Here is a 26535-nt window from a genome sequence, read left to right as displayed (position 1 = left end):
CCGCCGAGTCGCCGCCGCCGCTGCGAGGCCAAGTGCCGCCACGCGTCCGCTCCGCCGCCGCCGCCACACGCTGCCAAGGCCCGACCGACTGCTCCACTCGCCTCCGCGCGGCCCCACCCGCACTGCCTCCCAGGCGCCCCCGAGTCACGCGCTGAACGAACAAATGCCCGACCGAGCACCCGCCCGCAGAAAGAGCCGCGGTCGGGGGGGCGGGCCAGAAATAACTGGCGCCGCCACCGCCACGCACGCGCGTAGAGCGCTGCACGCCCGGGGGCGGAGCCAGGCTGTTCCCCGCGGCCTTGGCCAAGAGTACGCGTGCGCACAGCCCTCCCTTACTGGCCAACCCTTGGGTCGCGGGGCGGGACGTCTGTAAAGTCACCGCCGCGTCCGAAAGGGTCGGTGAGACGCGTGCTCAGTTGCTAGAGCGAGATTTCCCCAGCTCTACCCACGAGCACACCAAGAGCTGGCGACAGGATGCTCGCACGCAGGAGCAGTGCGGACTTCTACTCATTCCTCTGCCTCTCCACCGGCTTGGCCTGTCTCCTGCCTTATGGGTCACAGTTAGTTGGAGTCCCGGGCGCTGGGTCTCAGAGAAGAGTGTACAGCACCTCTCTCTGAACACAGACGCGATGCTAACACGCTTGTTAACATAAGAAACACAGGACCTTGACAAATGAAACAGCTCACCGGGAACTACAGGCAGCCAGTCTGTAAAATTCCTTCCAGCCTCCGAAAGTCTCCTCCACGTTGTGAGCCAGCCGCTCTTCTACTTTGCTGCTTTTCCAGAAGAGAAGCAAGGTCTGTGTTGAATTGTGTTTGAGTGAATAAAACAGGATCAACAGGGAGAGGAATCTTGTCTGAGAAGGAAGCGGGATCAGTGGGGAGAGAGTATCTCTGAGGGGAAGCAGGGTCCTGCAGACAGGAACCCTCCGCAGGACCCGGCGCGGCGGAAGCTGGCCCTTGTGGAGCCGGCCCTGGGCATTGCACCGGGGCCCGAGTTCAGGATCGGACCCCAGCGCTGCCCCTCTGATTCCCAGACGCCTAGGTGTGGTCTCCGTTCCCGGCCGGGGTGCGGTCCGGGGTTCTGTCCCCGCCTGCCTTTGTTCGGTCCGTGTGGCCCCAGCTCGTCCCCCACTCTGGCCTGGCTGCGACCCTCCTTCCCTGCCTCTGCTGGCGGCGCACTTGGGAGGGCTGGGGGACCTTTGGCTCGGGTGCCTAGGCACTAAGAAACAAAGTTTTTAAAATGGTGATGGTAAAGAGCAGCTACCCACAAACCCCTGCACTAAGAACAGTTTGGGCTAAAACAAGTGCAAAGGTCCTGGGACTGAATAGGGATCTAAAGAGTGAAGACACCGGGAAGGAGAGGTGGGAGTGACTACAGCTAGGCTGGTCCCCTGGCACTGCTGTTGCCGCCCCTGCTACAGGCTTCCCTTTTGTCCAGATGGGGAAAATGCAGGTGGCATGGTGCAACACGGGGCAGGAAAGATCGGTGCAGGTGAAGTCAGGGAGCCAGCTGGGATTGGTGCGGAGAGGGCAAGGCCAGGGGGCTGGACCTCACTCAGACCCTCTAAGGAGCCAGGCGTCCCAAGTCTGGACAGATGTGAAGGGGTAGGAGTGCACCTTGGCTGCCTCCCAAGGAGCCAGACCTTGTCCCGCTGCTCCTTACCGACCTCTGCAGAGCATCTGTCTTCCTGGTCCTGGCCTTGCAGGCAGGGCTTGTAGGGGAAAGTGATATACAGGGGCTAACTGCCCACTGCCCAAGTTGGACACCTGCCCGCAGACAGCCACCTGTCTTCCCCAGACTGTGTCTGGCTCTTCTTCCCACCTTCAAGTATCACCTCCCAAAGCCACTTCCTAAAAACATGGCTACCCAGCCTAATCTCTTTGTCTTCACATGGTCTTTTTGTTAATGTGTCTTCTGTCTTGTATTTATTTAGTTTTGGTACCGGGGATCGAATTCAGGTCCTTGCGGTTGTAAGGCAGGTGGTGGAACCACTGAGCTAAATCCCTGGCCCTCTTCTGTCTTTTATTAGGACATTTGTCAAGCTGGGTCATGATGGCATATGGCAGTAATACCCACACTCTGGGAGGCCGAGGCAGGTTTGACCCCAGGAGAGGCAAGTTAGTACTTGATGACACCCTCTTTCAAAATAAAAATTTTAAAAAATTAAAAAGGGCTGGAGGGCATGGTGGTGCTTGCCTAAAATCTCACCACTTGGGAAGTTGAGCAGGATGATCACTGTGAGTTGGAGGCCAGCCAGAACTGCATAATAGCAAGACCTTGTACAAGGAGGAGGAGCCAGGAAAAGGGTGTGGTTACACCTATAAACCGAGCACTAGAAACTGAGGCAAGAGGATTGCGAATTGGAGTCTAACCTGAGCTACATAGTTTGAGGCCAGCCTGGACTAAATAGTGAAAGAAAGTAGTGAGACTTTCTATCTCAGAAAACAGAATGCCAGGCCTGGTGGTGCATGCGGATGCCTGTGATCCCAGCACTCAGGAGGCTGAAGCAGAAGGATTGCCACAAATTCAAGGCCAGCCTGGATTACATAACGAGTTCAAGGTCAGCCTGAGCTACAGAGAGAAACCCTGTCTCAAACAAAACAAAAGAGAAAGTTGCTAGGCATGGTGGTCCACACTCAAGAGTCTGAGAGGCAGGAGGATCACTGAGTTTGGTGCCAGCCTGGGCTACATAGTGAGTTCAAGGCCAGCCTGAAGTACATAGCAAGACCCTGTCTCAAAGAAAAAAAATGAGGAGGCATGAAATGAATTAAGATGCATTGTCATGCACCAACTCACCACGATGAATGCAATCATTATGTAATGCAAACAGGTACTAATAAAAATTTTTTATGGGCCAGGGATTTAGCTCAGTGGTGCCACACCTGCCTCATAAGCACAAGGTCTTGAGTTCAATCTCTGGTATAGGAGGTTGGTTAAAGGAAGAGGGGAGACATACATGGGGAGAATACATGTAAAGACAGAAGCAGAGATTGGAATTATATATGTATAAACCAGGGATTGTCAAGGATTGCTAGGAGTCACAAGAAGCCAGTAGACAGTCACAGGACAGATTCTCCCTCAGAACTTCCAGAAGAGATGAGCCTGGTGGCACACACCTGTAATCCCATCAGGCTGAGGCAGGAGAATTACAAATTCAAATCCCATCAAAAACTTAGTGAATTAACAAGACCTTGTCTTAAAAAAATAAAAAGGGCTGGGGATATGTGTCAGTGGTAGAATGTTTGCCTAGCATCCCTGAGGCCCTGAGTTCAGTCCCAATACCAGGGGAGAAAGTACAGTCAGTAGCATTAGATACATTCACAGTGTTACACAACTACCACCTCTGTCTGGTGTCAAAACATTTTCATGGCCCCAAAGGGCAGTCTCTTAACCGTCAACCTACTTCCTCTCACCTGGCAACCACTAATCTGCTTCTTGGCCCTACGGATTTTTTTTTTTTTTTTTTTTGCTTTTGCTTTTTATTTATTTTGTTTTGGGTACTGGAGCTCACCCCAGATATATCGTATGTTAAACAAGCACTCTGCCTCAGAGCGCTACACTGCCAACCCGGACCTGTGGACTATTTTTCAGTAACTACTGGGTAATGAACCCAGAGTCTCACATTGACCTAAATACCCAGCACCCATACACACACACACACACACACACACACACACACACACACACACACACTTTTTGTCAAAGTCTTACTAAATTGCCCAGGCTGGGATCCAATTTGCTGTCTACTTTTCTTAGCCTTCCAGAGTGCTGGGATTATAGGCATGTGCCACCATGTCTGGCTTGGATCTATGGGCTTTATAACTTCTTTTTTTCTGGTTCTGGGTATTGAACCCAGTCCCTTCTCACTGAGTACATTCACAGCCTTTTTATTTTTCTTTTATTTATTTATTTTGGTACCAAGGATTGAACTCAGGACCTTGTGCTTGTGAGGCAGGCTCAGTGCCACTGAGCGAAATCCCCAGCCCAGCCCTTTTTATTTTTGTCTCCCTAGGTTGTTACAGTGCTCAGGCTGATATCGATTTTTTTTTTTTTTTGAGACAAGTTATCACTATGTAATTCAAGCTGGCCTGGAACTCACAGTGATCCTCCTGCCTCAGCCTCCCAAGGACTGGGATTACAGGTGTATGCCACCATGCCTGGCTGGGCTCAAAGTTTTAGTCCTCCACAGCCTCCCAGAGTGTTGAGATTACTACCATGCCCAGCCCTTATTAATCTCTTTAATTTATTTATTTATATATATATATTTTTTGGTATGGGGGATCGAACTCAGGACTTTGTGCTTGCAAGGCAAGCACAGCACCACTGAGCTAAATCCCTGGCCCCCTTCTTAGTCTTTTCATGGACGCTCATAATATGCAGATATACGTACAGCAAGCACCCCACATAACCAGTCCTGGTAGCAAAAAATGAACATGCCAAAAAAAAAAAAAAATGCCTAGTCTCACAAGCCCTTCATGCTGCTCATAGCTGTCACACTGTCATGATGATTTCACAGATGAACTTTGCTTATTCATGGAAATACACGGGACTTTCACTTCTCATTCTGCCTTCTACCCCTCAGCTAATATCCACAGTGGCATATGGCCCTAGTGCTTTCCCTGCCCTTGTGTAGGATCTCATTATGTGAACACTCTACAGTTGGCTCTTTTTTTTTTACACATTTTTTTTTTTTTGGTACCAGGGATCGAACTTGGGTCCTTGCACTGGCAAGGCAGGCGGCGGAACCACTGGGCTAAATCCCTGGCCCTCCTACACATTTTCTTTAAACAAGGTCTCCCTATGTTGCCCAGCCTGGCCTTGAACTCCTAGGCTTAAATGATCCCCCTGTCTTGCCTCTCAAGTAGTTGGGACTACAAGTGTACCCAGGCTGCATTTGACTGCATTTGGGTTTCCCTCCTGCTGTGCTGCTATCACCACAGATCTTGCCATGAGGAGTTCCATGCATGGCTCTTGGCTGAGTGTCTCTTCAGTTGCCATGAAAGCTGGCAGAAGGTTTTAGCAGAAGGTGGCATATCTGAATTCCAGGTTGAGAATGGGTGAGTGTAGGGTGGGACGCAAAGGAGGGACATAGGTGCGGTTCTGGTAGGAACAGCATTAGCACTCCCAGTTGCTCTTTGGAATTGCCATCATTTCTCTAGTAATTCCCTGTGGCATCTGTAACATATTACCACAAACTTGGTGGTTTAAAATGGAAATTTATTCTCTCACAGTTCTGAAGGCCAGGAGAGGACCCTTCCCGCCTCTACCAGCTTCTGCTAGCTCTAGGTTTCCTGGGCTCATGGTTGTATCATGCCAACCTTCAAAACCAATGTCTTCAGATCTGTGTTCTGACTTAAAATTGCCTTTTTTCAGTGTATCACTGCTATGAACTAAATTGCCCCGTCATATGTGACAGTGTCTGGAAATGAGACCTTTGGAAGATAATCATGATTAGATGAGACTATGAGAAGAGAGCCCGATGATGATTGGTGCCTTTATAGGAAGGGACACCTGGAAGCTCTCACCACCCACCCTGACAAACCAAGAGAAGAATCTGCAAACCAAATCAAAGCTAACTGGCTACCACCTTGATTTTAGACTTTCCCCTCCAGAACAGTGAGTGTATATTTTCTTTGCCTCTAATACAAGACTGTATTGTTTCTCGGCCTTTTGGCTAAGATCAAGTGTAGTATCTAATACAAGAAAGCATATTGGAGCAAGGATAGTACATACCTGTAATTTCACCACTCTTTTATTTTTTTGAGACAGAGTCTCTGCAGTCCAGGCTGGCCTCAAACTGTGGCAATCCTCTTGCCTCAGCCTCCCAAGTGCTGGGATTACAGGTGTGCACCACCACACCTGGCCTTGGCATCAGTCTACCTTCCCAAAGGGAACTATATTTCAGGGGAACACTTGGCTGGGTTCTTGCTTATAGGAGAACACTCTGTGATAACATCAAAGACAGTGTAGTTGGCTAATGAATAGGGAGCTAGCTAGGGAATGGGCCTGAAATAGAGTTGGGTGATCAGCCTTTTTTTTTTTGTAGCTTTGTAGTGTAGGTTGCCTTGAACTTACTATGTGACCCACGCTGGCCTGGAACTCACAGTGATCCTCCTACCTCAGCCTCCAGAGTGCTGGGATTACAGGCCTGTGTCACCAGCCTCCACACCCTGCGATCAGCCATATTGATAAGAACTAAAATCGTATAATCAGTAGACGTAACATGGAATGCAACCCCCCTCATATTCAAGGCTGAATGGCAACCCTTCCCTAAATTTTTTTTTTCCTTCCCCAAATTCTTGAGTTTCAAGGAATTTAAAATGCAGACTAACCAGATTTTTTTTTTTTTTTGGTACCAGGGATTGAACTCGGGTCCTTGCGCTTGCTTGCACAGCAGTTGGCCAAACCACTGAGCTAAATCCCCAGCCCCCAGATTTTTTTTTTTAAATCCCAGTTTCCTTTTGTTTGTTGTTTTGGTTTGAGACAGGGTCTTGCTATGTAATTCTGGCTGGCCTTGAACTCTGCTGTGTAATCCAGGCTGGCCTCAAACTCCTAGAGATCCTTCTGCTTTAGCCTCCCCAGTGATGGATTACAGGCATGTGCCACCATGCCCAGCTCCAGTAGCTATTTTTTTTATTTCCAATAAACACTCTCCTTCATCTGTTTGTCAAAATAAATATTACATGGGTGGGGAATTTGGCTCAGTGGTTCTGCCGCCTGCCTGGCAAGTGGAAGGTCCCGAGTTCGATCTCCAGTGCCAAAACATAAATAAATAAATAAATAAACAAATAAATATTACAAGAACTGGGGATGTAGCTTAGTGTGAAGGCCCTCCTTTCAATTTGTACAAATGAATGAATGAGTGAATGAATGAATTTGAAACTGGACACGAAAGACCATAAGGTATGGTTTCAATTACACGAAATATCCATAGTATGAAAATACACAGCTTTCTACTCAGCTGGTCTGGGACCTCGTGTGTTGGGAGCAATGCTACATAATTCTAGGGAAAAATCATTTGGTTAGCCTAGTTCTCTTGCCTACAGCCCAGCTACAGAATAACTCCAGTTTGGCCTCCGGTCACAACTGAGACTTCAGTGATCCAGTGATGCTGTGATTCTCCAGGACAAGAAACATCCTGGGAGAACAAACATCTGCTCAGTTCCTCGTTGTTCTTGGACTGTTAACATCTTGTTTACCCCAGATGTACCGAACTCTCTGCAAGCCTTTTGTTACACCTTGTTTATCCCAATGTGAACTACTGAACTCTCTGCAAGTCATTTGTTACATTTGTTTCTCCAGATGTACTGAATTCTCTGCAAGTCATTTGTTACGAGGTACTGAATAAAAGGTGTGGTAAACTGGGGGCTTTTGTCTTTGCCGCCCAGAGCAGCACTGATCAGACCCAAAGCTCAGCTTCTTCTCAGTCTCATTTTTCTACCTTTCCTGTAATTTGCCGTGTGCTGCCGTGGCTCGCAGGAGACCAGGACTCACTGCAGAGGTTCTGGTAACGTCCCCTTCCCCTGTCCCCTACACTCGTGATTCTGAAACCCATTTCCTCAAGGACTGTCAGAGGCCTGTGGCTGCGTGGTTCAACCAGCAGGTACAGAAGGTCCGCAGGCGCAGGGCCTGGCAGGCAAGAGTGCTGCATTGCCCTGCGTCCTGACCCACTGGCCTACTGCACCACACCCCAGGTGCAGTGCCACACCAAGATCCAAGCCGGCAGAGGCTTCAGTCTGGAGGAGCTATGGGTGGCATTCACAAGAAGGTGGTCCAGATCATTGGCATCTTGGTGGACCCAAGGAGGCCGAGCAAACCCACTGAGTCCCATAGGGCAATGTGCAGCCACATTGTCCCCTTAACTCAGGAAGGGAGACAGCTCTGCAGAAGAAACCAAATTGGACATCCCAGTGATGCCCATCCAGAACATCTGCAAGAAGAAAAAGACCAGGATCATCTCAGAGGAACAGAAGAACTTCAAGGCCTTCATCAGCCTCACATGGCCAGTGCCAATGCCAGACTCCAGCATCCAGGAAGATGCAAGGAAATTGGAGCGAGGTCATTGAGAAGAAAAAATAAAGCACTGTTGGGGTCTTCTAATAAATGCTCAGAAAATCTAAAAAAAAATTAAAATCCAAATTTATAGACATGGAAGGTTAACGGTGCCAAGGGCTGGAGGAGGGTCAAGAAAAATATTTGGACTATATAAGAGGTGGTGGTATGCAACATTGTGGCCATAATAAAAGCTACTGAATTGTTTAAAATAGTTACTTTTGCCTGGTGGGGTGGTATACCCCTGTAATTCTAGCTATCAGGGAAACTGAGTCAGAAAGATCACTAGTTTGAGACAATCCCAAGCTACATAGCAGGACTGACTCAATAAAAAATGAAAAGTCCTGAGGATGTAGCTCTAGGTTCAACCTCCAATGCCATGAATAAAGTTTTAAAATGATTACTTTTAGCTGGCAAAAGGGTTGTAAGCTCAAGGCCAGTCTGAGCAATTTTATGAGATTAAGTCTCCCAATAAAAAATTTAAAACAGGTGGAGCTTGCAAGTGCAAGGACCCGAGTTCGATCCCCAGTACCAAAAAAAAAAAAAAACAAACAGGTGGAGGGCCAAGGATTTAGCTCAGTGCCTCACAAGTGCAAGGTCCTGAGTTTAATCCCCGATACCGCAAAAACAAAAAACAAAAAAAAAAAAACAGGTGAAGATGTGCAGGCAGCAGGGAAAGGGCCATTACTAGAACCTCTGCAGTGAGTCCTAGCCTCTTGGCAGCCACAGCAGCACAAGGCAAATTAACTTATTAGACAGGAAATGTAGAAGAAAGAAGACTTAGAGAAGAAGCAGAGTTTTGGGCCTGATCAGTGCTGCTCTGGGGGGCAAAAGCAAAAGCCCCTGAGCTTGCTGCACCTTTATTCAGTCCATCGGGAGAAACAAATGTAACAGATGACTCAGGGCAGAGTTCAGTACACTGGGAGAGTAACAAAGGTAAAAGGTCACTCAGGGCAGCGGTGGCAGCTGCGGTGAAAATCCTACAATGAAGAACTATGCAGATGAAGATTTTGTTCCTCCCGGGAGGGATGTCCTCAGCTGGTGTAATCTTGTCCTGGAGCCTCACAGCAACGCTGGACCATTGAGGTTTTAGGTGTGACCGGAGACAAAGGTGGAGTTATGTCTCAACCTGCCATAGCTGGCCTGCAGACAGGAAAACTAGGTCCTAATCATGACTTAATTGTGAAATGATTTTTCCCCAAAATCATGTAGAATTGCTCCCAACAGAGATGTAGTTCAGTGGTAGAGGGCTTATCTAGCTTGTATGAAGCCCTGGGTTCAGTTCCCAGTACAGAAAGTAAGGAACAGAGGGAAGGGGAGGGGAAGGGAGGAGAGGGCAAGAGGGACCAAGAATGGAGCAAGGAATGGAGCAAGGAATGGCTAAGCAGGCACTGGTGGCCCATACCTGTAAGCATTCTGGAAGGCTGAGGCGAAGGATCACAAGTTTGAACCAAAGCCCAGCCTGGGTAACTTAATGAGACCCTGCCTCAGAGAATAAAAAAAGGACTGGGGATAAAACTTAGTGCAGAGGCCCTGGGTTCAATTTCCAATACTGGGGCGGCGGGGAGGAAAGGACTACTTTTGCTGCGCATGGTGGTGTGCACCTACGTAATCCCAGTACTCAGGAGCCTGAAGCACTTGCATCACAGTGAGTTCAAGGCCAGCCTGGACTACATAGTGAAACCCTGTCTCAAAACAAAGAATGGTTACTTTTGTGTTATGTGAACTTTAACTTTTTTTTTTTTTTTTTTTTGGTGCCTGGGATTGAATTTAGGACTTTTCGCTGAGCTAAATCCCCAGCCCCTAGCAACTTACCTTTTTTAGACCGGGGCCAGGCCCCTGGATCCATCAAAGGAAAGGACCTGAGGACCCTGGGATAGTCCCTAGCAGGGCCAACCCATCTGTCAAGGCCTATCTGGGGCAGTGACAGGGGGCTGTGAACCAAGTATGCTGAGGAGTTAGGAAGCTTCTGGATAGGGGCTATGAGGAGCTCCACCCTTGTCTGCAAAAAAATGCTTCCTAGGGAAAGAGACAAGTTTGTCACTGTATTCAACACAAGAGGCTGGCAGAGAGCTGCCTTGCTGAAGGGCTGAGGCCAGGGAGTCTACAGTGACATGGTGACAGAGTGACACTTCTCCCAACAGCCTGCCATCAGGTGTCCAGCAAGAAGGCAGCCAGAAGCACAGGGCTGGTGGCTGGCTCAGGCCAGGAAGCGAAACTCAGATCAGACATTCCTGAGTGAGAAACCCTGAACAATCAGACCAGATAGAGAGAGGGATCCAAACAAAAGGGACCAGGCCCTGAGGCAGAGACCAAGACCTCCCTACAGTATGGTTCCACTTATATGGGAGGCCCAGAACCTGCAAATCAATAGTGGTATTAGGTTTGTGGGGACAGGATCAGAACAAGGACCCATGATACACGACTGAGTGAGGGATCTCAACAAGGGCCGAGGATTTCGCTCAGTGGTTCCACACCTGCCTCAACAGGGATAAGGAGGATGGAGAAGAGTTTACACTCCAGCACAGTACTGAAACTGTGAGTAAGCCGGTAAGTGGAAAGCCCTGGGTGGGGAACTCCTGGCCTGGGGCATCCAGAGCAGGGTGCAGGCACTGGGACAGAGCCTTTGTCCTGGCTTGGGTCCCCGGGCTGCCCACACATCCTCTTGCATGTGAAAGGCCATTAGACCTTTTCTCCCTTGCAGGTATTCCTTGTCCCCCCTCCTTTTGTTTACCCTTAATCTCGCTGGCTGTTGTTACTTTTCCGGTAAACCCTGAAGTCACCTTGCCTGGCCCCATCCATTGCTTCTAGCCCTTCTATAGGCTTCTAGAGGGCCCAGCTTGGGCCTCTCCTCCAGCACCTCCGTAAATTGCAGCCTCCGAGGCTCTGTAGTGGAAGCTGTGCCTCCTCCCATTTCTTACTGTCCCTTCCCTTGCAAAGACCCCTTCAGCCTCCAGCCCATCTGCCTGGTTTGTGCACATACAGACGTGAGTCCTGGGCTCCAACCGTGGACAGAGCTGCCAGAGGGTGGTCCTGGATGAGAAGCTGGCCTGGCAGTGATGGGGGTAGACGGACCTCGGAGAGAGCTGTCTGTCCTCTGACACGTCGTCAGAGGGGTCCTGCCTTAGCACCTGGGGAGAGGGAGGCCCTGGACCACCCTGCAGCTTGACTTCTACTCCTTTCAGACAACAGTCCTTATGACCTCACAGCTTCTTCCCTCCTGGTGCCTGCCTTTCCCATCTTGGGTTTGGCCTGAAATCAATTTCTCCCTCCCTTCCTTTCTTTCCTTCATTCCTTCCTTTTTTTCCTTCCTTCCTTTTCAGTTGTGTCTTGAGGGAAATTCTTCATTTGAACTTCAGGGTGTCCTTGAACACACTATGTAGTCCAAACTGGCTTCAAATTTGCAGCGATCCTCCTGCATCAACCTCCCAAGTGCTGGGATGGTAGGTGTGTACCACCACACCCAGCCAAAATTTTCAATATCTGTAAACCAGTGTCTTCAGCTATACTCATTTGTTCTTCAAAATGTCTGCAGAGAGAAGCTAATGAGTATTTTCTCTTAGAAGCCATAGTTTCACTGCCCCTGGCTGCTCAGAAGGGTCAAAGTTTGGGTTTCTCCACCCTTGGGCCCACCCTGGCCTCCCAGCCAGAACCTCCACCTCTCCCTCATCCTCTAGGCCTCTTTCCTCAGGCCTAACATCTTTACCTGAAGCCACCTGGGTCCTCTCCTTTCTACCTGGTATCTGTCCAGCTGGATGTCCTGCATCTGCCACCACAGGAGCTCCTGCCTTCCCAATAGCCCCTCAAACTGCCAAGACCACCACCCCCATGCCACCACTCTGCAAGTGTAGGGAAGGGGGATGCAGAGCAGTGGCATGGCGTGGCATGATGTGCCATGGTGTACAACCCTCCCCAGACATTACACGAGGAAGCCCATAGACCTTCACCTCCTCACTTAAGAGAGGGCCCTTCCCCACACACCTTTCTAGATGCCCTTTTGCCCGTCCAGAAACAGCTGGACCTCTTCCAGCCGTAACTTTTTTCCTTCTTCTTGGTAGTACTAGGGATTTAAACCAGGACCTTCACACTGAGGTATATGCCCAGCACTTTTAAAATTTAATTAAATCAGGGGCTAGAGATTTAGCTCAGTGGCACCGAACCTGCCTGGCAAGCGCAAGGTCCTCAGTTCAATCCCTGGTACAAAAAAAAAAAAAAAAAGAGAATTCACTAATTCCTTTTTTTGTGAGACAGGGTCTCACTGTGTAGTTCAGATTGGCCTTGAACTTACTGGTTTGTAGCCTAGGCTGGCCTTGAACTCCCAGCCATCCTCATAAATGCTGGAATTATAGTCCTGCACCACCACTCCCTGCTCTATTTTTTTATTTTGAGAAAGTCTCACTAAATTGTTCAGGCTTGGCTGGAACCTGTGAGCCTCCTGCTTTAGCCTCCTGAGTGTGCCACCCCTCGAGGTTCCATGGCTTCCACTTTTACCTCCTCAGTGCCTCTACTTTGTAAGGCGCAGTGACAGCTGCTCCATGTGCACTGAGATCACAGAAATGCCTGAGGAAGGTTGGCTCAGCAGCAGTGAAGCCTTGGGCAAGAGGTGACAGAGATGCATTCACCAGATGAAAACAACTAGTGTACCAAGACTTCCCATGGGCCTGCATCTCATAAGATGCACACTGTACTTGTTTTCTACTGCTGCTGCCACACACTGCCACAAGCTCAGCAACATAAAGCACCATCCTTGTCACTCCACTCCCCAGATAAGAAGCCAGGCAGGCCCTGCAGTGGATCTCACAAAGTCTGGAATAGGCATAGCCAGGTAAGCTCCTACCTGACAGTTGCAGCTTCCTAGCTTTGGGGTGTCAGCTGAATCCAGTCCTATGCAGTTATTTTCTTACTGGCAGCTGCTGCCTGGGACTCTCCTGATTCTCCACCCCCTTATTCCAACATGTGGACTGCTCTACCTTCAAAGCCTCCAGAACTGCTCTCCTACTTCAAGTCTCTTTACCTTCTTTTCTGCCTCTAAAGGCCCTTGTGATTACCTCAGAACTGCCCAAATAATCCAGGATCAACTCGTATTTTAAGATCAGTTGATTAGTAACTTCTTACATCTCCAAAGCTCCCTTTGTCATGAGATTGAGCTACCCAGCTAATATGATCATATTTATAGTCTCTGGGGATTTTGCACAGAATCCCAGAGAGAACTGTTTTTATAGTCCTGCCTCCACCATACTAGCTTGACTTGCAGTGTCTTAGAATTCCACAGGTCAAGCTTGGCATGGTGACACATGCCTGTACTTCCAGTACTCAGCAGACTGAGGTACGAGGATTGCCATGAATTTGAGGCTAGCCTGCGCTACATAGAGTTCAAGGACAGCCTGAACCTGAACTACATAAGGAGACCCTATTTCCAAAAAAACACTTCCCCTTCCCCCTCTAAAAAATATAATCCTGCAGGGTCAAGCTCAGTGGCATCCCAGGGCAGGGTGGAGCGGTTGTCTGTCCATTTGTGTTAGAGCAGTGGTCCAAAAGGTCCCTCACTAACCTCATGGTGGAATATGGGAGGAAGCTTGAGGTCAAGCAGATTGAAGGAGAGGTGGTAACATCCAAGGAGAAGGTACTACGGACAGAGGGAACCGTATCAACCAGCCTGGAGTTGGGCACAGCACGGGGCCTGTGCTGCTGGACAGCAGTGATCATAGACCTGAGGGGGCTGTCAAGGTTGGCAGTGTGAACAAGCCCCCCCTTACCTTTGATCATGTGCAATGGACAGATCAGACTGAGGACTGGGAGAGCACAGCACAAATAAGATTTTCTCAATCTTTTTTTTCCTCTCAGTACCAGGAATCAAACTCAGTGATTCCAGTGAATGAATATGAATCCAGTGTCTTTATACTGAGCTACATTCCCAGCTCTTTATTTATTTTGGGACAATGTCTCACTACTTAGCTCAGGCTGGCCTCAAACTCATGGCAATCCTCCTGCCTCAGCCTGTGGAGTGCTGGGGTTACAGGCATGCACCACCATGCTTAGCTCCTTTTCTTTATTTCTTATTTTGAGACAGAGTCTCCCTAAATAACTACATTGCCCAGGCTGGGCTGGAACTCGGGATCTTCCTGCCTTAGCCTCGCAGAGTGCTGGGATTATAGGTGTAGTCATCATGCCCCATGCTCAGCTAGACTTGGGTTTGTTTTTTTGTTTGGGGGTTTTTATGGTACTGGGGATCGAACTCAGGACCTCATGTTTGCCAGGCAGGTGCTGGTAGGGGACAGGCATCCTTACCTTGTCTTACTCTTGGAAGTGGAGGTGTCAGCCCCACACTGGACTCCATACCTAAAGCAGGGTTGTGAGGTACACCAAGGCCCTGGATCTTCTGATCTTGCAATTCTGCCCAATTCCAGCCCATTACTACCTATTGTTGGGGGGGGGGTTGTATCAGGGTTCCAACTCAGGACCTTGAGGCAGGCACGGTGCCACTGAGCTAAATCCCTGGCCCTATTGGTTTGTCTTTTGAGACAGGATTTAGGTATGTAATTCAGGTTGGCCTTGAATTCACTATGAAGCCAAGACTGGCCTCAAACTCTGTTATCCTCCTGCTTCAGCCTCCTGAATGTTGGAATTATCTTTTTTTTATCTTAATATGGAGATCCAAACCAGGGCTTCATCCACATCATCTAGCCCATTAGTATCTATGCTCACCAAGTGACCAAGGGGCCACTCTGAAGAACAGATTGATCAGCCCACCACATAGTGGGTCTGGGTCATGGGGACTTTGGCCACCACTCCACTTCCGGGCCTTTGCAGACGGAAGCCCTTCTCTCTCCTGGCCGCTCCTCCCAGATTCCTTCTCCTCCGGTGACTTTTAACTCAATAGTTTTTGTTTGTTTGTTTCCTCTGGTGACTTTTGATCTTCGGTTTCTGGCTGCTCACTTTCTGTAGTGGGCAGGGCAACATGGAACTTCAAGTTAGAATTTTTTTCAGAGACAAGCCGCTTTTGCAACCCTCAGTTTAGGAAAAGGGCAGAATACATAATGCTGGCTGAGGGGCCAGGCCGGTTTCTTCCTACAGGGGAGAGGGAAAGAAAGCAGGCTTGGAGTGTTCCGGTGTCCCCTCCTCTCTTCCTTATTAGAGAAGGCCGCAGCACACCCGCAGTACGGGACCATGAATTGCAATGTGGCCGGTCCATCGCCTCGTAACTGTTTTTCCTTTCCGGCAGAGAACAGTTCCTTTCTTTATCATCCCTCCGCCTGCGACCCCGGCTTCTGCTGCCTCGCGTCAAGGTGGAAATACCCGCTTCCTCAAGTGTCATCGAGGTTCAAGCCGTGAGACAGATCGGGAGGGCCCGCCACTAACCCACCAAGTTTGGGCGCAGTCTCCAGCCCGGTTCCGAGTCTAAAGAGAGCCGGAAGTGAAGCCCGGCGGTGGTAGCAGAGCTCCATGGAAACACCGGAAACGTGCCGCGCTGCGGCACTCCGCCCGCTCGCTGGGCAGAGGCCTTGGGTTCCGCAGGAGTCGCGGCCCGGAAGTGCGGCCCTCGCATTGTCGAGAAGGCGGCCACTGCGGGCCCTGGTGCCTGAGGAGGAGGAGGAGGTGGGGTCGAACGGGCATTCCCTGCTGCTGGGCCGGCGGGGGGCCGGGGCGGGCTTCGGCTCGCACTGCAAACGCGAGAGGGCGCTGCGCGATCGGGGCGCGGAGGCGGGAAACCTAGGTGGGCGCGGGCCTGAGCCCCTCTGTCTGTCGCCGCGGGTCCGAGGAGTCCAGGGCAGGGAAGGCCGCTAGCCATGGTGCGTAGAGTGGGGCGGGGTTCTGGGCGCAAAGGGCAGGAGGCGGAGGCGGGCTCGCAGCTCCAGACCCAGGAGCCTCGGGGCCTTCGTGGCGAGGGGACCACGGAGTGGGCAGGCGGGTCGGGAAGGAAGGGCCCTGTCCTGCGGTGGCCACAGCGGTTCGCGCCCCGTGCAGAGGCACGGAGCCTCGAAGGGACTCACTCGTCGCCCTAGAGGGCTCTGAAATAGGAGGGCTCTAGCCATGGTCGTGGGATGACAGACGAGGAACGTGGAGGGCCCAGCAAGCTTAGTTACTGCACCAGCCCAGGCCAGTCCAAGTCTGGGAGCCAGGCGGGGTCACTGAAAGGGAGGGCCTAACGAGTGCAGCGCAGGCAGAGACCCCAATGGACCCCAACGGAATAGGGGCAGGATTAAGTGCGGGCCCCACTCTGGGTCTGTGGGCTAGAGGGACAGGCCGGGGAGCGCCGATAGGTCTGGGGTGCGACCTGTGTGAGTCTCCCGTAGGTAGACCGGAGGTGTGTGCAGCTGCTACGAGATAAGCTGAGTGTAACCTCCTTGTTCGACAGATGGAAACCTAAGGCCCAGCTAGCACCAGTCACCTGCCTGGTCATTGAAGTAGAGCCGCTCGGGTCCCCAGAGGCCCCTGGGGTTGCACTCCCTGTCCAGGGGTCACAGAAGTACAAGGGAAAGCTCAGCCACTCCTGGGCTGCAACTTGCTGCTGCTTCTCCCTCACTTACCCCACTGGGGCCTACACGCCCTCTCTCCGGGCCCTGCAAAGATACCAGGAAGAGCTGGGCCGTGGGCCTTTCCTTGGGCCAACACCCGTCTCTTTGGGGCAGCAGCCAACAAACTCTGCAGTCTTATACCTTGGGCTCTCTGTGACCAGGCACACCCCCAGATCACTGTGCCCACAAGACAGCCACCCCCTGGCTGCCAGCACGCCCTTGTGAAGACCTCAGTGTATCTACTAGTTAGTGTAACTGCATTCTGAGGCAGTACCTGGGTCTGCAGGGAAGTTAGCTCTGCACTAAGGCTGAGAAGTGTGGGGATGGGAGACCAAAGTAAAGAAAACGGAGGTGTGTGTGAGTACAAAGCTAGCTGAATACAGACTGGAGGCACGATTCTCTTTCTGCAGGAAGGTCTCCTCTGAGTGAGGTAGAGACTCGGGACCTGGTAGGGGCGGGCTGTGGAGGACTCTTGGGTGTCCTGTGCGTTGGAGATGGCACTTGCAGGGCTGTTAGCAAAGGGTGCTGTTGACAGGGCCTGTTTGGTGATGAGGATAGCGTGGGGCGAAGCCTTGGCTGATCTCCCCCATCCCCGTAGATGGCGGTGGCCGAGGCGGTGCACCACATCCACCTGCAGAACTTCTCGCGCTCGCTGCTGGAGACCCTCAACGGGCAGAGGCTGGGCGGGCACTTCTGCGACGTGACCGTGCGCATCCGTGAAGCCTCGCTGCGCGCACACCGCTGTGTGTTGGCCGCTGGCTCGCCCTTTTTCCAAGATAAGCTGCTGCTCGGCCACTCGGAGATCCGCGTGCCGCCAGTGGTGCCCGCGCAGACGGTGCGCCAGCTCGTAGAGTTCCTCTATAGCGGCTCGCTAGTGGTGGCACAGGGGGAGGCGCTGCAGGTGCTTACTGCCGCGTCGGTGCTGCGCATCCAGACGGTCATTGACGAGTGCACGCAGATCATTGCGCGTGCGCGCACTCCCAGCGCCCCCACACTCTTGCCCGCGCCGGTGCCCCCGCCGCTGGCTCCCGCGCAGCTGCGCCACCGCCTGCGCCACCTGCTGGCCGCGCGCCCCCTAGGCCCCCCGGGCGGTGCGCACAGCCGCAAGCAGCGCCAGCCCGCGCGCCTGCAGCTGCCCGCGCCAGCCGCTCTCACTCGGGCGGAGGGGTCCACGGCCAGCCCCGTCCTGCCCGCCTTGCCCGATGACAGGGGTGACGACGACGAGGACACCGAGGAGGACACTGATGGTGAGGATGGTGAGGGCGCTGCGCCCCCCGCTTTCCCTGACTGCGCACCCGGCTTTCTCCCGGCGGCAGCGGACGCGGCGCAAGAGGAGCCGCCTCGGCCTCCCAGCCTCGAAGACCACGACGGCGCGGGCAGGGACTTCCTTCGGGGGGCCGCGGCTGCCGAGGACGTGTTTGTGGACGGCTTCGGGCCCGCCTGGCGGGAGGAGGACGGCCCGGCCCCAGAGGGCGGCTCTGCTGAGCCCCCTGCGCCGCCCGACTGTGCCCTGGCTGGGCCGCGCCTGCTGCCGCCCGCTGCCAAGACCCCGGGGCCGCCAGTCGCTCTCTTCCCCTTCCACCTGGGGGCCCCCGGCCCGCCCGCACCCCCGGGGCCTGCCTTCTACCCCACGCTGCAGCCTGACCCCCCCAACACTCAGCTAGGGGAGGCCCCAGCCCCTCCTGTGCCGCCCGCCTACGAGTGCGGCCATTGTCGCAAGACCTTCAGCTCGCGGAAGAATTACACCAAGCATATGTTCATCCACTCGGGTGAGCGGGCCTGTGGGTGGGGCAGCCCCTGGTCTTGGAAATTCAAGGCCCTGGCAGTGAGTGCCAGTGCTGCTTTGGATTTTGTGGTTTCCTGGCAGCCCCAGGGGGCTTGGAAATCGAGTGCCTCGAAAGACCCGGGTAGAGCAGCAGGTGCTGTGGGGGGAAGGGGCAGGTGTGTCTGCCCAGGGGCTTGGAGCTCTAGGGAGGTGGAGGCCGGACCATCTCAGGACAACGGCAGAATGCAGGTGAAAGACATGTGTCCTCTGGCCTGGGAGCCTGATGGGGAAGAAGGGTCCCAGGGTTGCAGGAAGCTTCCCTCTGACTTTGGCTGGATGGGGAGCTACTTCCACAGCACTGGGGAGGAGCAGAAAGGAGCGCGCTGGGAGGGGTGATCACAGGTGGGTCTGGAAGCTCTTTGAGCCTGGGAAGCTTCCCATTGCCAGGACAACCAGAAATTTAGCTGAAAGGCCCCAGGGAGTGCAGGTGGTGTTCTTGGGGGCAGGAGTGAGCAAGAAGGAAGCTGGCAGTGAGGTTCTGATGACTGAGGTCTGGGCTAGGGAACGTGGGAGCTCAGTGTTTGGCTGCAGAAGACTGTCTGGGATCCCGGCAGCACCAGCTTTGCCAGATGAGTGTGCCCAGAGCCAGGTGCTGGAGCCAGGGAAGAGCCAGGATTCCCCCCACCTCCCACACCCCAACAGTCACTGCCATGTAGTGCCCTGCCCCTGATAGGCTTTTTGTTAATACCTGATGACTCTAGGGCAGTGGTAGCAAACCTTTGGCACGCGTACCACAGCAGGCTGTTTGCATCGTTGAAAGCTCTAAAAGGTTCGCCATCACTGCCCTAGGGACAGACACAGCCTGCCTCACTTCTCATCCAGGCGAGGCAGGCAGCTTCCTCTTTCACTCTAGAGACATGGTAGGCATAGGCAGGAGTTCTGAGCAACGCAGGCTTCAGCAGAAAGGGGCAGAGGTGTCCTGGTTTCTTGTGATGCAAGGGTACTGCGCCAGGTGGACAGTGCCCAGAACAGTGACTGGTAAACCAGACTTTGAAGGCTGGATGCCCAGGGCGGAGGCAGGGCCCCAGACCAGGTATGGGTGGGCAGTGGATGACCCAGGCCCGGAATTCCCTTCTGGGAGGGTCCCTGCCAGGCAGTGGCATCTTGGGATAGCTTCGGGTCCAGGAGAGGGCCCTCTGCAGAACGTGGGACCGGGCCGTGGAGAGGTTCGGAGGCCCTGGGGAGGGCAGCTGGTCTGACTCGGGCTGCCTGTCTTCCTCAGGGGAGAAACCTCACCAGTGTGCCGTGTGCTGGCGATCCTTCTCGCTGCGAGACTACCTGCTCAAGCACATGGTCACGCACACCGGCGTGCGTGCCTTCCAGTGTGCTGTCTGTGCCAAGCGCTTCACGCAGAAGAGCTCGCTCAATGTGCACATGCGCACACACCGGCCGGAGCGTGCATCCTGCCCAGCCTGCGGCAAAGTCTTTTCTCACCGTGCACTGCTGGAGCGCCACCTGGCCACGCACCCCACGCCCTGACTGACCACACCCCCTCCGTGCTCCAGTCCCTCCCCACCCCGGACCGTCTTCTCTGTGCACTTGGACGCTCTGGGAGCAGCAGGCTTCCAAACTGACCTGGAGACCCAGACCGGAGTACAAGGGCCTGGGATCCGTGTCCCCTCCCAGGCTGCCCTGGGGTTGGGGCCAGAACGAGGCCTCTGGTTCCGCATCCAGGGCTTCCCTCCCTCATTGGGCTCCTGAGACCCCTCCAGTGGACGCATCAGAGATGGATTCAGGTGGATTCACTCTAATAAAGGATGTTGGGGGCCGGGGATTTGGCTCAGTGGTTTCGCCGCCTACTGCGCAAGCGCAAGGACTCGAGTTCAATCCCCGGTACCAAAAAAATAAAGGATGTTGGACCAGTGACCCCTTCTGCACTCAGTGGGCTGGGGCATCAGGGCACTGAGGCATATATGACTGACATTCATTCCCATGAAGTTGGTCCTGGGGGAGGGGATCCCAGACTTCCTCCACAAATACCACACTGCTTGCTGCAGTTCCAGTTACCAGCCACACTTGAGTCCTTTCAGCTTTAGATTCCTGCTCCCCTCTTGTGATGGTGGAACACCTTATTTTTGAGGGGCCTGGAGAGGGGTTCTTTGGGGCCAAGCTGCTCTGAGTGTGAATGAGACCAGCCTAGTATGCCCTGGCTGCTGGGTTCTGAGTATGAGTGCAGGAGCAGCGTTAGGTGGCCATGTGAGGTGTGGGATGCAGCAATGACTAGGACCCTAGGGCAGGGGCATGAAGACGTTGACTCCAGAGGCTCAGGGCCCACCAGACCACTTGATACCCTGTCAAACCCAGGAAGGTTCACTTAAGATTCAGGCACCCCAAAGGAAAGACGCAGAACCATGGGAATGTTTGACCTGCCTATCTCAGCAGCATGGAGAGCAGCGCTGAGAAATTGTAATCTCATATATATCACATAAAGCCCCAAGTTCACAAAAAATTATATAACACAGACTACTTGTTTGCATATTTACTGAGAATGTGTGAGCTATATAGCATGCTGACTCACTAGCAAACAGAAGGCCTAAGCAAAAAGCCAAGAGTCCAGTCATCTCAGGTACCCAATACATCCTCCACCCACTAGGGCGTATTTGCTTCACAGTCAACTCATGAGTCTTCACATGGTTCCCTTGGTGAGAAGTGTGGCTCATTGTACCTGTAATCCACAACAATAGTACAAGGTGCCGCAACAAGTCACTGATAAACAGACCAAGGGTGGGAGATCTTTGGCATCAAGTAAAACATGCATCGCTGGTCTCAGCACCTCCTGTAGTTCTGCCCATAGGAGGCTGGTAGGCAAAGTGCTGCACTGCTGCAGATATATCCCAAGTCTGCCAATGTGGGAATCTGGGCGGTAATGTTCTGGGGCCTAGCAATCCCATTTTTTGTTTGTTTTTTTGGTACCGGGGATCGAACTCGGGACCTTGTGCTTGCAAGGCAGCAGTGGAACTACTGAGCTAAATCCCCGGCCCCAACAGTCCCAATCTTGGACCCATCCTGCTATCGACTAGGTGGTCTTGATGACCATAGGAACTGTTTTAGTAATGCTCTCAGTGGCTGTCAGAGCAGCATAAGCTAGCTGTTTCTCAGTGAGTATCAGCTCTGGGCCCTTTTCCATAGTTGGAACCAGAACCCTGTCAGTTGTCACAACCATTCTGACTTCTGCTATAGCACTCACCCAAAACTCCATGGTCACACGGCCATCCAGCACACATGCCCCAGGCTGGGTCAAAGAAGTGTAAGGCTCGAGCCATCATTAGGGTCCTTTTTGCAGCCATAAGGGCTGCTTCCACCACTGAGGACCAGTCCCAGGTCCTCCCTTTTTTTTTTGTTAGCCCATACAGGAGGTGTAATGCTTGGGCTAGATGTGGCACCTAAGCTCTCCAATAACCCAGCTGCCCTACGGTTTGCAATTGCTTTACTGTGGTAGAGGCAAGATACGCCTCAATCTTTTTTTCCTTTTTTTTAGAGTGTCTCACTAGGTGGTTCAGGCTGTCCTCATGCCTCAGCCTCCCAAGTGCTGTGATTATGGATGTGTGATACCACATCCAGCAAGCCTGGATCTTTTCTATGACTGCATCTATGATGACTTTTGTCTTACTGGATCAGGAAACTCCCAAGAATTTGACAACCCCGGCCCTTGCAGCTTGCCCTTGTTGACAGCCCAACCACATGTTTTGAGATTTGTTTGGAGCACTGGTACAGTTGCCTCAAGGTCTACAAGAGAGTCAAAAGCAGGATCTCATCAATAGTACATTTGCACAGGTGGTGGCTTCGGCCACTGTCCCAAATCCAGTACCATCAAGCCATGACACAAAGTGGGGCAATGCCGATGTCCCTGCGAGGGCACTGGGAAAGTCCGTTGAGAGACACCCCACATAAAAGCAAACTGATCCTGACTCTCAAGGGCTATGTCAACAGAAAAGCAAGTATTAGGGGCCGAGGATCTAGCTCAGTGGTGCCACTACCTTCCTCACAAGCCCAAGGTCTAGAGTTCAATCCCCGGTACCAAAAAAAAAACAACCAAAAAAACCCCCAAGTATTAGCCCAATCTGCTAATAAGTACCAGCCCCTGACTAACGCAGTCTGTCAGGTCTGCCACAGAGGGCACAGCAGCATGCAGAGGGAAAATGACCTTATTTAGCTCCTGGAAGTCCACTGTCATTCTCCAGGGGCCATCAGGTTTTTTAACCAGCTACAGAGGGGAGTTATAGGGACTATGCACTGGCCAGATAATTCCTACCTTCTCCAATTCCTGGATCACCCCAGTGATATGTCTGCCAGGCAGGTGGTACTGCCTCACAGCTGTGACCCTTCAGGGCGCCAGCAATGCTTTGAATGGTCTTTTACCATTGCCTCCATGTGTACACTTGCAGGTAGAATTCCCCCATAGTAGGCTGGAGCCATAGTCCATAGAGTATATCAACTCCCAAAATGTACTCCAGTATTGGAGACTCAGACCCCTTATATTCCTTAGGGTGCAGGCAGCCTATTTTCAAATACACAAAGGTTTCTACTCCTGTAGTGCTATGACTCTCATAGCCATCTACATACAATGCAGGGCCCCAGAACTCCAGGTTCCCAAATAACAGAATGCACTCAGCCCCAGTCTACTAGAGCCAGAACCCATTGGACATTGGTCAGGGACCAGTGGATTGCTAGTTCCACATAAGGCCATGGTCCCCATGGTCCCCATCGGATGAGTGCCTTTACCTTGGCCCTATTCAGAGATGAGCAGAGCATTGGGAGAGCCAGTTAAATGATCTTCCAACTTAGCGACCTGAGCTGTGGCTGCAAGGTGAATATTTGATCCTCCTATAACTGTCTCCATAACTCCAACGGGTAGGTATTAGGCTTTTTGTAGAACTTGGCCTGACTGACTCCTGCCCCCAACAGGTCTACCTTCATCTTAGTGTGAGTTACCGTTGTAGGGTTTCCTGATCACCTGTTCTCCCACTTTGTCTGGGGTACCCAGGACATAGTAAGGACATTATGGCCCCGCCTCCCAGTCTTTGCCTCCCCTACATAGGCCACCGTTGTAGCCTCTTGATTAATCCAATGTCCCACACAGGGTGCCAGACTGGCCATGAGCAGCCCAAAGGCAGGGAAGAGGCTTTCTGCAGGACCACATCCCTCATGTCTGCAGTGAACCGTTTATCCCTAGAGCCCTGGGTGTTACGGTTACATTGCTGGTCACATACTCAGCTCCCACAGGACCAGCGAATGATCAATGAGTGACCGCCATTTCACTCACCATCTTGCACCCCCCACACACACTGGATACCATAAGCCAGCCGGCCGGGGAGCTAGTCTCCTGTCCATACCAGCTGCTGCCGACTCTCAAGGGCCGGGTGGCTAGTGATCAGGGCTAACTTCTCCATCTCCTGCCCAATACACATACACATAACACCACCCACCTCCAAATCTCACAATCTCAGTAACAAAGCAGCTAGAAGTTCCTCCTGGCATTGTCTAAAGTGCTTTCCAAATCTACCAGTTCAGCCTGGGGTAAGGGCAGTGTGTGGAGAACTCAAGTCATCTGGGCAGGAACTAAAGCTGCTCTGCTGGGTACAAAGCTACTGCTGCATTTTCACCATCACCACAGGATGGACCTTCCTGCATGGACTGGCGAGGTATCTTCAGCTGCTGAGTTGTCTGTGCCCATGAACTCTGTATCTTATCAGCCTCCACTCCTTCTGGACAACATTTATGAGCAGCTATTAGCTCATCTTCTAACTTGATGATGCAGGTGTCTCATCTTAATGAGCTTCTGTCTTGGCCTTAAGGGCAGTAAGAAACACCCACCAGCACCACCACCACCCCCCAGCCCCAGCAGTAGTATGGGAACTCTTCTTCTCCAAGATTTCTCCCATGGCATGTATCGGAGGTCGATCAGAAAGGGGAACAGCGAGGGGTGAAGAAAAAAGACAACAGAGACTTGTGTGATTTCAAGTATATGGGGCCCAGGAGGTCAGTGGCCCTGAGCGGGCAAAGACAAAGACACTCCGAGCTGCCACTATTTATTGGGTTCATAGGGAGTATCAGATGTCTCAGAGGGTGGCGATAATCCTATGCTGATGAGGATCTTAGGTAGATAAGGAGCTTATTTTGATTAGGATGGTGAGATGAGCAGAACATTCTCATAGATTTTGATTTTTTTTTTTTCTTTCTTTGGTACCGGGGATCGAACTCTGGTCCTCACACTTACACAGCAGGTGGCAAAACCACTGACTAAATCCCTGGCCCTCAGCAAAACATTCTTACAACAGTAGGTGGGATGAGTTAAGTTGAAAAGGAATTTGCCTCTTCCCAGGTGAAACCTTTGTCTTTTTGTATTACTACTCGGTTTTTAAAGACCCAGGACATCTTCAACTGGTGTAATCCTCCCCTCGAGCATCACAGCATCACAGGACCACTGAGGCCTCAGACAGCCCTAATCATAATTTAATTGTGAAATGATTTTTTTCCCCAAAATTATGTAGAATGGCTCCTTGGCTCCTGACGGGGATGCAAGGCTTTCTCTTTTGAAATGGGGATCCCATTCACCTCTGTCCAGGCCTGAGGAGGGGCCCATCTGGACAGGAGGCTGGCCACTGAGTACCACATTCTTGTGGCTTACCACCCCAGTCCCACCCAGGGTAGCAGAGGGTTCCATGCTGGACTGGAGCTACACCAACTGTTCTGCTACCAGTAAGGTTCACTTGAGATTTGGACAGCCCAAAGAAAAGGTGTGGAGCTATGGGGATGTCTGACCTGACCTTTACTATCTCAGTGGCTTAGGGAGCAACACCGAGAAATTTTACTCTTATCTATGATATCAGACAAAGTTGGCAAGTTGCCAAAAAGTTAACACAGAATACTAGTTTATGTATGCACTATGGATGTGTGGGCTACATAACATTTGCTGCCTCACCAGCAAATGAAATGCTTAGGCAAAAGTGAGTCCAGAGCCAGGGGATTTAGCTCAGTGGCACTGTGCCTACCTCGAAAGTGCAAGGTCCTGAGTTCAATTCCCAGTACAAAAAAAAGTCTGAGTCCAGCTATCTTAGATACCCTGAGCACACAGGGTCACTTTCCTCTGCTTCCCCCAGCCCTCTGCACAGGGGCCAGCATGGGGTGCACACAGGAGGACCACATCCAGCCTGCCTGCTGGGTTCCTCCCCCATACTGAATGCCTCCATGAGGCAAGGGACTAGGGCTCCTAGTTCAGCCACACATATCACAGACAAATTTCAGCCTCCTGGTCCCTGAGATTCAATTTCTGTAGATGCCAGGTGAGCAAGTGCCAATAAAGCCTATGGCAGGTGGTGAGGTATGAGTTCCGGCATAGGTGTTCCAGTATTCTCTGGACAGTGGCTGTGGACATGGCATCATGGTTCAGAGGTACCAGCAGCAGCCCTCCAGCAAGGTAACTGAGCAGCTTGCTTCCTACTTGTTTTAGTTACTTTTCTCATTGCTGAAATAAAATACCCAACACCCAAAGTAAAGGAGGAAAGCTTTATGTGGCTCACAGCCTGCAGAGGTTTCAGTCCACAGTCAGCTGGCTCCAAGGCAGGGTGGCCCGCCAGAGGGGATCACAGAGGAGAAACAGTCCATGGTGGGCAGAAGGCAGCAAGGAAAGAGAACAAGCCTCTTTTTTTTGGTACCGGGGATTGAACTCGGGTCCTTCTGCTTGCAAGGAAGGTGGTGGAACCACTGAGCTAAATCCCCGGCCCAAGAGCAAGCCTTTTTCTGTCCCTTATGCTGTGTCCAGGCTACTGGGATTATGGTGGTGCCAAACCAATCAGTGGACTGATTTAGTAACCACCCACCCTTAATCCTAGCTTTTCACTGTGAATCAGTCACACACTCTAGTCCAGCCATCTCTGAAAAAGCCCCACCTATGACCACATGAATTTTTGGGGGGACAGCTAAACACAGCCATAACATTCCATCCCTGGTCCTCCAAAGACTCGTACACATCCCTTTGTGCAAAAGACATTTAGTCCATCTCCAGGAGTTGCCAAGTCCTAACAGTTTCAGCGCTGCGAGTCATCCCAAGTCACCTATGACATTTAAGGCAAACTCTTAGCTGCGAGCCCCTGTACGAATGAAAAGAAAGTTAAACCTGTCCAGCATTCCATGGCATA

At 52.0% G+C, this 26535-nt stretch overlaps 1 protein-coding gene, 1 non-coding gene and 1 pseudogene across 6 annotated transcripts; all 3 read left to right on the top strand.

Annotated features, from left to right (window-relative positions):
• The first annotated feature begins 367 nt into the window (after window positions 1-367).
• On the top strand, window positions 368-20263 carry Zbtb45 (zinc finger and BTB domain containing 45). 5 transcript variants are annotated; one of them, XM_087200849.1, is made up of 5 exons: window positions 368-798; window positions 5378-5620; window positions 10546-10606; window positions 15279-15652; window positions 17171-19611. In XM_087200849.1, exons 4-5 carry the CDS (start codon window positions 15500-15502, stop codon window positions 18731-18733), a joined length of 1716 nt encoding a protein of 571 aa, XP_087056975.1. In that variant the 5' UTR covers window positions 368-798; window positions 5378-5620; window positions 10546-10606; window positions 15279-15499; the 3' UTR covers window positions 18734-19611. The 5 variants fall into 5 exon arrangements, with proteins under 5 accessions (XP_087056975.1, XP_087056974.1, XP_021101757.2 ...); XM_087200848.1 differs by having other exon boundaries at window positions 10546-15652; XM_021246098.2 differs by lacking the exons at window positions 368-798; window positions 5378-5620; window positions 10546-10606 and adding an exon at window positions 19620-20263 and having other exon boundaries at window positions 15500-15652; window positions 17171-18341.
• LOC147821319 (U2 spliceosomal RNA) lies at window positions 5659-5857 on the top strand. The gene has a single exon (XR_015447354.1). It is a non-coding gene; the product is annotated as a U2 spliceosomal RNA (small nuclear RNA).
• On the top strand, window positions 7404-8135 carry LOC110346041 (large ribosomal subunit protein eL13 pseudogene; annotated as a pseudogene).
• Window positions 20264-26535: the final 6272 nt, after the last annotated feature.

Source organism: Heterocephalus glaber, unplaced genomic scaffold (genome assembly GCF_053883595.1).
Source record: "Heterocephalus glaber isolate CG9 unplaced genomic scaffold, H.glaber_assembly_v1.0 deba00001745, whole genome shotgun sequence".
NCBI lineage: Eukaryota > Metazoa > Chordata > Mammalia > Rodentia > Bathyergidae > Heterocephalus > Heterocephalus glaber.
The sequence above is the reverse complement of the archived record's forward strand: the minus strand, read 5'-3'. Positions and strand labels throughout refer to the sequence as shown.